The sequence below is a fragment of the Habropoda laboriosa genome, unplaced genomic scaffold (genome assembly GCF_001263275.1).
Source record: "Habropoda laboriosa isolate 0110345459 unplaced genomic scaffold, ASM126327v1 scaffold5, whole genome shotgun sequence".
In the NCBI taxonomy this organism is placed as follows: domain Eukaryota; kingdom Metazoa; phylum Arthropoda; class Insecta; order Hymenoptera; family Apidae; genus Habropoda; species Habropoda laboriosa.
The window spans coordinates 737,817-747,995 of NW_017100161.1; the positions used below are offsets into that span (position 1 = coordinate 737,817).

Sequence of the window (10,179 nt, forward strand, 5' to 3'; positions counted from 1 at the left end):
CATCGGCGGGTCCTTATATACCTTCGGTACCCTCTCCCCAAAGTCATTAGCAAAATCGTTGGAAAAGTCATGCGCGAGACTTCCTTTTCGCGGGAGATCGATCACTTTTCGCGGGAGATCCACTAATTTGCGCGGGAATCGATTACTTTTCGCGGGAGATCCGCTACTTTTCGCGGGAGATCGATCACTTTTCGCGGGAGATCCACTAATTTGCGCGGGAATCGATTACTTTTCGCGGGAGATCCGCTACTTTTCGCGGGAGATCGATCACTTTTTGCTGGAATCGACTATTTTTCGCGGGAAACTTCCACAATTCTATTCTAACATTACAATACCGTATAATTTATTAATTTTCACAATTTTTATTGTAAATTTATACTTCCAACGATTTGTTATAACAGTACATATTGTCATTTATACATTTCTGCAACTCTTTTCGATAAATAACTACGTTTTAACGATCTTATTACTTTCCCGTGGCGAGACGAAGTTTGTAAGAATTAAAAATCAAGTTGACCCGTGGTCGTAGATTAAAAATAACAACATTAAGGTTAAAATTATTGTGTTAAATAATTCTGTTTATAAGAATTAAACGTTTATTCAACGTTTGTTTGTTACAATACCGTGAAATAAATTATATTACACGTTTTCGCTGTTTACGTTAAATTTAAAGTTCGTAGCGATTAAAAATCAGGTTGACCCGTGGTCATACATTATAAATAACCATAGTAGAACTAAAATTATTACGTTAAACAATTCTTTTTCAACGTTTCCTCGTTGTAATACCATAAAATAAATTATATTATACATTTTCTCTATCTGCACTAAATTTAAAGTTTGTAACGATTACAAATCAGGTTGACCTGTGGTCACATATCAAGAACAAGCACAGTAAAGCTAAAATTATTACGTTAAATAATTCTTTTCACACGAATCTTTATAATTTTAACGCAGAAAGTATTAAATAAATAATATTCACATTCTACAATTACTATTAATACCTCTAATTAATGCTATTAATATTCCGTTACGAGAAAAATATTATAAATAACGTCTTTTCCTTTTATAAACAAGTAATTAACTTCCAATTACCATTCGAGCCTTGTTTTTATTCATAGACACTTAGTTCAACGGAAATTTTTTCATCTCAAGCCCATTACATTATTCCTTCCCTTTAGTTCAACCGTCAACAAACCTATATAAACAATTTCTTCGCGCTAAAGCAGATAGTCCACTTCTAACCGGCACAACGTAAACTTCAAGAATTGCAAGTAAGAGCAGAGAATTTCGCGATTGCTCGAAAGGATACCCTAGTTCTGTCCTCGAAACGGTTCCCAAGGAAGCTGGATTTCGCCACGAGTATCAGAGTTTCCCCGGCGAAATCGGGATATCCTGCGCGGATAAAGAAGGATCGACGAGCATTGTTGTCGATGATTTGGCAAGAGTATGGCCCGTTTGGCAGGCGATTGTGAAACGTTGGCCTCAAGCCAGGGACCCCGTCTCGTCGGTGAAAGAAGGGCGACTCGAAGAGTCGACCAGCTGACCCAATGCACCTGGACGAGGATGACCTCGAACCATGAGAGTACGTCGATCTCGATCGTTGGACTACCGAGAAGTGGCCACCGGTTGGATAACCGGATGTCATCTCGTTTGGTCACTGTCAACTTTTGACCGTTCGCTTCTCGTAAATTTCGTGCGAATGTCTTCTTGCTGGGAAAAGACGAACAGAGTTGAATGAGATTAATTTCAACGAGCTCGGTGAAATTGAGTCGAAGCTGAAAATTCGAAATATTAATTGTTGTTGAATTTAATTTCGAATCATAGCGATTCTGGGATTTTTATTTGGAAGTACAGTGATTCGGTGATTTGAATTTTGAGTGATAGTGATTCGGCGATTTTAATTTGGAAGTATAGTGATTCTGTGATTTTAATTTTGAGGTGCAGTGATTTTTATTTTGAAGTGTAATGATTTTCTGATTTTCATTTTGAGTGATGGTGATTCTGTGATTTTAATTTCGAATCATAGTGATTCTGGGATTTTTATTTGGAAGTAGAGTGATTCTGTGATTTTAACTTGGAAGTATGGTGATTCTGTGATTTTAACTTTGAAGCATAGTGATTCTGTGATTTTAATTTTGAGGTGCAGTGATTTTTATTTTGAAGTGTAATGATTTTCTGATTTTAATTTTGAGGTATAGCGATTCTGTGATTTTAATTTCGAAGCATAGTGATTCTGTGATTTTAATTCTGAAATACAGTGATTTTGAGATTTTAATTTTGAAGTATAGCGATTGATGTATTGAAGTGAAACACAATTTGCATGAAAAATGGAGAAAATTATTATAACACAAATCTCTGGTTTCGTGGATACATTTCTATACCGAGTACTTCAATATTTAAACGGGAACTATGGCAAAATATGGTAATTCCATTTATAGGAAATGCAAAATTCATTTTTTTTTTTTTTAAATAACACTTAAACGAAGTAAGTTGATACTTCCTCCAATGAAAGAGTGATTAAAGTACAGCAATTCCTCCTGATAACTCTATACATATTCATAAACGGATAAGGATAATGGGTCAAAATAAAATGTGTTACCACTTTTTGCACATATAATACTTAATCGCTTCGTTCAAGTTTCTTAAGATTCCTCGTAATGCAGTCTATTATCGCAATTTTACGAAACACAGGCTGAAAGAATTCGCAGAAACGTCTGATTACGACGAAGTTAGGCAATTAAAGGAGTCCATTGATCGATCTCGTTCGGCGAATACATATCGTCAGCGGTCGATATTTCATAATCATCCACCGTAATACCGAAAGATAGTTTACACGCTCTGTTTATCGCGATATTGTGGACACTGTGTAGTGTTGTAATAAAAGAGCTCGAGTGTAAATGCAAACCGCTCGTAGCTATCGGAATAACAGTAATCGCCGTCCAGGAGGAACCGATCAACCGTGCTGTTTGCTCGAACAATACTAATTGCCGGACAAAGAGGCGAGACCAATGGAAACATCCAGTTATTATCGTTTATGGAACTGTTGCGATTGTTTCCTTTTGACAGTGGAATCTGTAACAAAATTTCATACTTATAGCGATTCACCTGTGAAAAGTGTTGGAAAAATCGGGGAAAATTTTTATTGCAATATTCTACAATTAAATTAATTGATAATTACGATTAAAAGAGTAATACGAAGCTTACTTAGTTGGATACTTTAGCAATGTAAATTGAAAAATTAAATTTAAAGAAACTTCAAGCTTATCTCTCGTATAATTAAACGGCACAATTTTCAAAGAGATATTTTTGATTATATTCATTTGCATAATAATACACAGAAGGTCCACTACTGAACACGGAACTCGTTAAATTTAAATCTGTAACGTGACAATTTCACGTTCGAAGTTACTTTTCTCAGAAATCAGTTAAGAAATTAACAAAATTTTTTATTTATTTTCTTTCTATGAAGAATCTTCTTACTGTCGACTACACCACAATTTACAGTACACCCTGTACACTAACAGATCACGTCTCGTTCGAATTCGACCCACCACGAACGACGTCGCCGGCGAAAATACCGGAAAACACCAGAAACTCTCCTATGTATGTAAATTATCCTCGCACTAAATTGCCAACCATAATTTCACCCGGTGTAAACGACCTCGACGTGCAATTTCGCGGATTGCTCCTAGCTCGAACGGTGACGTAAGAGTGATTCTAATAGCGCTAAAAGCTAACGGGCAAGCAATGGAGGAGGTGAGACAGGTAGTAGGGCAGGCTGGGTCACGACGACGACGTCTACGACGGCCATTCAAGACGAACGAAATTCTACGAAACTCCGGGAACTCGGCAAATCGAGCATGACGAATGAATGAGGCACAACGCGTAGAAAGAATCCGCTCGATCGACAGCCTCCGTTCCACCTTTCCTATGGCGTTCGTTTAACGACACTCGGCTTGGACCACGCAGGTGTCCCAGCGACTCGACGTGGAAAAACGAGCCGAGATCGGGGATTTTTGCTCGACACGTCCGTTCCAGTAACGCTGCAAACAATGTCACGCTCGTGCTGGAATCTCGAATCGCTTTCGATCGATTCCACGAGCCGTTTCTGAGTTAGACGACTTTTTAATTGGAATTTCCTATTATCTCTCGGCTCTTCGCAAAATTACCCGGTGTTTTTTTCCTACTCGATCTATGCTCGAGTGGAGTTCAGTCGTTAACCCTTTGAGGACGATAGACTTTTATACGAGTTCACGGAACATTACGAACGGGACCAATAAATTAGTATTTTTAAGCAATGGAAATAGTTGGAGTAAGCTCGTGTACGTGTATTTGAGGAAAATGTAACTTTCGTGTAATTTAGTTTGAAAAAAGAAACTGAGGTAGCGACCTAATTACGTGCTACACAAGTAACCAGTATCAGTGAGTAAAAATAATGATAATAGTAGTGAAATAAAATAATAACGAGTATTGTATTTGTTACTCGAAATCGATCCAAATTTACCTAGTAAAATTTCGAACTCATAAAAATGAGAAGACTAATCTCGTCCAATTTCCCTCGAAATTCGAAGAATCAAGAAATACTTCAATTTTCAACGAGAATCTTAATTCACCTCTGATTAAAACCCATTCATCGTTCAACCTCAAAAATGTCCCAACAGTATCATTACCGGACGAACAATCTCCCTTTCCCTCGTTCGCCTCAACCAGAACCAATTCGAACTCGTAATCAGACGCAAAAAAAAAAAAACGAGGGAACTCGATTAAAACCACGCTACTTTCAATTTCTTAAAAAAAACACACCTGTGTGTCGGGCCGGTGGCGAACAAAGTAGCGAACCGGCGTACCGCTCAGGTAGAAAAGATCGGCGGTGTGCGTGAAGAGGATTTAGTCGGTGTGCACGTGGCAGGAACCTCGGGAGACGGGAAGAGGGGAAAAATATTCTCGCGAAGAGAAGAAAGGAGTCGGTCAGATAACTGTACGTCGCGGACGACATCTTCAGCATCGTCGATGCCATGGGACCTCTTCTCCTCTCATTCCCATACGTACACCTTGTTCGAGCGTTTCTCGATTCCTCTTCGTTATACACGCTCACGCGTGCCGCCGCTGTGTCTGTGCTCGCCGGTTTACTTTACTCATCGTGGAATTTTCAGGTCTCGCTTTGAAGCGGCCGGTACACTTTGTCAGGACGCGTTGTGTTTCGAGAACGACGCCTCGACGGCGTTCAAGTTGACACTGTTAAACCCCATTGTCGGACGTTTCGCGTTCTCCCGTAATTACACGCTCATGCCCCGGGTGAATGGAACCATGCAACGTGTGTCGCAATTACCTAACTCGAGTGTCGCTTAAAAACTGGTCGAAAATGGGGGGAAATGACCAGGTTGAGCGGGAACGTTCTAGGGCTAATTAGATAGGCAGACGAAAGGTGCGATGGAATTCTTGCTTGCCGGCGATTTATGATATTTAGCGTTCTAGCTGGAGTCTGTAATTAATGTGAGCACTGTTTGCGCAAGTATAGTGTCTTTTGAAAATTTTACGACTACTGCTCAACCCTTGTACAACGAATGCAGGGCCATTTTGACTCGGCAGCGGCTAAGATTACGTTTGGTACAGGAAATACACCTATTTTACGTGTCAAACGTAGGCACACAATGTAGACGTACACATTTACACACACTTCCTTCTTGAAACCCGTGTACGATAGAAATTTTGCTCCGGGTCAAAAGTGACCCTGCATCCGTGTCTCGCGTCCGTCTAAAACGATTCGCCTTCCGAGGGTTAATCAGCGTAGTTCAGATTTATACGTTGCACAGTATCTTTCATTACGGAGGTTAGGACGAAGGTAAAATAATTACATTTCGCCTAACGAAAGTGCGTTTCTATTCCTACGCGTTTGACCATGTAACACCGATGACCAAACGCAGCTCATCGTGCAATCATCCTTGGAGAACTTCTCCTCACCACCCACTGTTTCCTTTCTCGGAGGCGTCGTTGAAAGTCCTTGACCGGTGCATTAAGCACTTTTCATAGAAAATTAGCCAAGAACTGTATTGTGTCGCTGAAGTCGAGAAATGAATTGTCTCGATAGAAAATAACCGACGTATCTTCTACTTTCAGATGACGAATCGTTGACTGAAGTAAAAGCACCTAGGATAGAAAGGGACCTGCAAGGTGAGTCTCTCCACCGTTTAAGCGTGCCTGTCTTGCATCCAACTCGTACCCATCCTATAGAATCACGCTCGAGCGAACAGCTTTATTTACTTGAAATTAATCCAGTTCGTTCCGTTGCTCCATTATTCGCGACGAGCGTAATTCTATCGGTGCAACCAACGATTCTCTCTTTCGCTTTCCTATCTCTCTCTCTCTTTCTCTCTCTCTTTACTTCTCGTCTCTGCTGTCTGGGCCTTTCTCTTCTCACAGTAAAACCGATCGTTCTATCTCTAAAAAGCAATGCAATGTGCGTGTCGACGCGAGGTGCGGCCGTGTACATATAATCAGAGAATTACTACATTTCGAAATATACATACATATGTATATACATAAATATATATATATATATACAATGTGTCTCACTCTGTCTTTTTGTTTTTCTATATACTACTTCGTTTGAAACTTTCGTTGTTTTTTTTTCTCGACACTTCTATTCCATTCCCGTGGGTAAATGGTTCTCGAAACTCCTGATACGTAGCCTCGAGGGACTTGACGATCGATCTGACGACGACTATGGGGGGAAACCAGGAGAGGAATGAAAAAAAAACAATACACGACGTGTAAAAAGGATACGAGAAACTTTCACTGAAATGAATTTCGCGGTTCGCACGGGCCTATAGATCGAGCACGAATTAGAAACGCCTCCATTGTTGACCGAGAGCTAAACGGATCCTTCGGAACGAGTTCTCAGGTCCCTCGAGCTGTACATACTATTTCTCTATCTCACTCTTTTTCTTTATATATAATTCTATAAATACGTATATCTATATAATAACGATACAACTGACAACTTTTTAACGCCTCCTGCGTCTTCTTCGGTCGTTTTCTCCGAGCGCACGCTTCACGAGTGACAACACAGAAGCCTCTGGTACCGGTCCCGTTTCCGGTAGCATGCGAAACGGAACCGTACCGGCAGACCTCTATCGTTCTTTCATACTTAACACGTGTATATAGAGAATGTACATGTGGGCCCCCTACGTGAACGTGCGACGATCAGAAATCGATACTCGTGGGCAGGGTAATAATAATAATAAAAAAAAAGAATAAACGGGGACGTAGCGCAGGTTGCTCTCTCTCTATCTCTATCTCTATCTCTCTCTATAGGCTATTATACCAACACAGGATGACTCGTCCACTAAGATCGTCTGTCTCTTTTTTTTCTGTTTCTGTTACTGCTCCCGCCTGCTCCTCGCCTTCAACTCTTCTCAACAACTACTGGATGCCGTCTGCCTCCAACGTCCGCCCGACACTCCGTCTCTCCGACGACCTACATTATCTAAAAACAAAAAACAACCAAAAATGAAACAATAACTGCAAAATACCACAAAAACTAAACAAACGAATGAATGAATATGTGAAACTGAAATTGGCTGATATATCTACCGTACTACCAAACGGCGATATTACCATTATCGTGACATGGACGTTCGACGATTATTTTTTACTACCGTACACACGACTGGACGATGATTTTTTTTCTCTCTTTCTCTCTCTCTCTCGTGAATATTATATATATATACACGTTTATTGTAATATAAATGACAACGCTCGTCGACGAACGTGCTCCTCGTGCTGCGGCGATTGTCCCCGGTTTTCTCTCTATCTATCTTTCTCTCGGCGTTTCTGAACGATCCTGAACTCTTCCTGCAATATCGCTCCATATCGTACACGATGGTCGTCCCTAGGCGTAACCACGGTCCTCCTAGTCTCGGCCAGACCTGGCAAATCCGTGCCCCCGGTCGGTCTGCTAACGAAAACCGCGCGAACCTTCGTCCAGGATGGCGCCAGCACAGAGTTCGCCACGCAGGTACTCGGTACCACGCTGGACAACGGACGTCTCTACGCCAGGATACTCTCCACGTCGAGTAGAGTGTTCTACGACAAGGAACCTACGCCGGATTCACCTACTCCGTACGTGGTTTACCCGTCGAGAACGCCGGACGACGACTGGCAGCTCAGAGTAGCGCTGGACAACGCGCCGATCAAAGTGTTGAAGGATATCGAGAACACGAGGCAAGATGGGAACGAGGAGAAGGATTCGGACAGTCGGGACGAGAGTGAGAAGTCTTCGACGAAGTTGGACGAATTGTCAAGGGAGAAAAAAAAACTGAGTTCGGACTCTCAGAGGTTCAAGCCTGCGAAGGTTAGACCAGCGGAGAATCTTCCTACTTACACGGTGAAACACGAGTACGTGGCGAGTACTTTTGACAACGTAGAGGATGATCAGCCGAAGAATTTCAGGCCTAGATTGCCTAAGATCTTCAAGCCTCAGGCTAAGATACCTGTGCAGAAGAAATTGGATACGAAGCCTCTGCCTACTGTAACCTATCACGGTTTCGCTGATTTTACTACCACAGTGGGTGAGACTGTTATAGTTTTCTCTCCGAGCACATCGCCGGCTCCTGTCGGTCGTCCAGCCACCACGATCAAGGGAGACGCGACTTTGAGGCCTGACGATGGGATCGCTGTGATGAAAATCAGGCCTACTAGTATCGTTGCTGCTCAGGAGAAGACTAAACAGCATCCTGGATTTAAATCTGATCCACGCAACGAAACAGGTGATCCTTTACTGGACGCTATCAACAGAGCTAATATTCAGCCGAGTGTAACAGAAGATTTCGAAAGTGAACCTTCTACGAGGTCTACAGAGCCTCTTCTTCTGATACCAGACGCAGAAACTGGCTCTCTGAAACCGACAGGCCTTCTGAAGGTTGTAGATTCGACCACTTCTCAAGATGGTACCACTACGCATTACAAGAGCATGATTTATGGTACCTACGTTGGAACGAATTACGCTCAGATCATTCACACTTCGTCGAATGTTTATTTCTTCCCTGACGAAGCAACTGCTACCTATGATACTGAAGACACCACAGTGGATTATGGAACTACAGGCACCGAAGAGCCTGAAGTTGAACACGACACTACTCTGGAGTTGACGACTGGTACCACGCCTAAAGTGATCACAACCAGCGAAGAAGCTCCTCCAGAAATGAACGAATTAACCACTCCATTCAAAGGTACCACTGACAGCGTGTTGACTACCTTGAAAGATATATTAGAGAGTGCTAGAAGGGTGCTTGGTACCACTGAATCAGTTGGATCTACCTTGGACGACGAGATTCTTAACGACATACTACCTGGAGATCCTCAGGGTCGCAGTATCAAAGGTGGAAGCTCGAAGAACGATCTTGCACAGCAGGATCGTAAGGAGCATCAGTTTGGTGAACAAGAAACGAAGGTTACTTTAGCTACCAGGCTTCTTCCATCCACAGCTTACAAGACTTTCACATATTTCACCACTTTCTTCATTCCTAATGGCGATCAAACTACGACTTCCGTAAGATCCAGAGAAGTGGTCTCTTCAGAGGTCACTTACCTGACAGAACTGATTTCTCCAAGTGAAACAGCGTCTCCTATTCTTCATACAACCCTGACTGAGTCAGTGACGACGAGAACTACTCCTAGCTTGGTCAATATAGCTGAAGAGGAGCAGACTACCAAACAGGATGAAGAAATAGAGCTGATATTCAAGACTCTGTACACTACGTACACGTATTTGACTACCTTCTTCCAAGAGAGCACTTCCAGCATTTCCAGCAGAGAGGTCGTCGAAACGAACGTGATTACTCAGACTGTAGGGCCCAATGGAGTGTCTGCCGTGGTTGCAGGATTGTTCGAGAAGGACGAATCGACTTTGATATCTCCGACGAAGATTTCTGAAGCTGTTCTACCTTCGACTACTCCTCAACACGAAGCTGAGACCGAAAAGTACCCAACGACCATGGAACAGACTACAGAGGAGACTCTGACTACGTTGCAGGAACAGGACACAACCACCGATCAGAGTATCCCAACTGAATCTGGAATAGCTATCAGAGATTTCGAGGAAACTAAACAAACGACGCCTGAGATCGAACCCAGTCCGACTCCAGTTGTTCCAACTGAGGCAGCGAAGGAGCAGATTAA

At 42.2% G+C, this 10,179-nt stretch overlaps 1 protein-coding gene across 1 annotated transcript in view; it reads left to right on the top strand.

Moving 5' to 3' along the window:
* The window catches only part of LOC108577393 (mucin-17), a 102,387-nt gene that overhangs the window by 69,640 nt on the left and 22,568 nt on the right, over positions 1–10,179 (top strand). The window contains 3 exon segments of the mRNA XM_017940541.1: positions 6,118–6,171; positions 7,896–10,177; position 10,179. The exon segment at position 10,179 is cut by the window's right edge and continues 4,992 nt beyond it. Of these exon segments, the coding sequence (XP_017796030.1) occupies positions 6,118–6,171; positions 7,896–10,177; position 10,179 (2,337 nt within the window).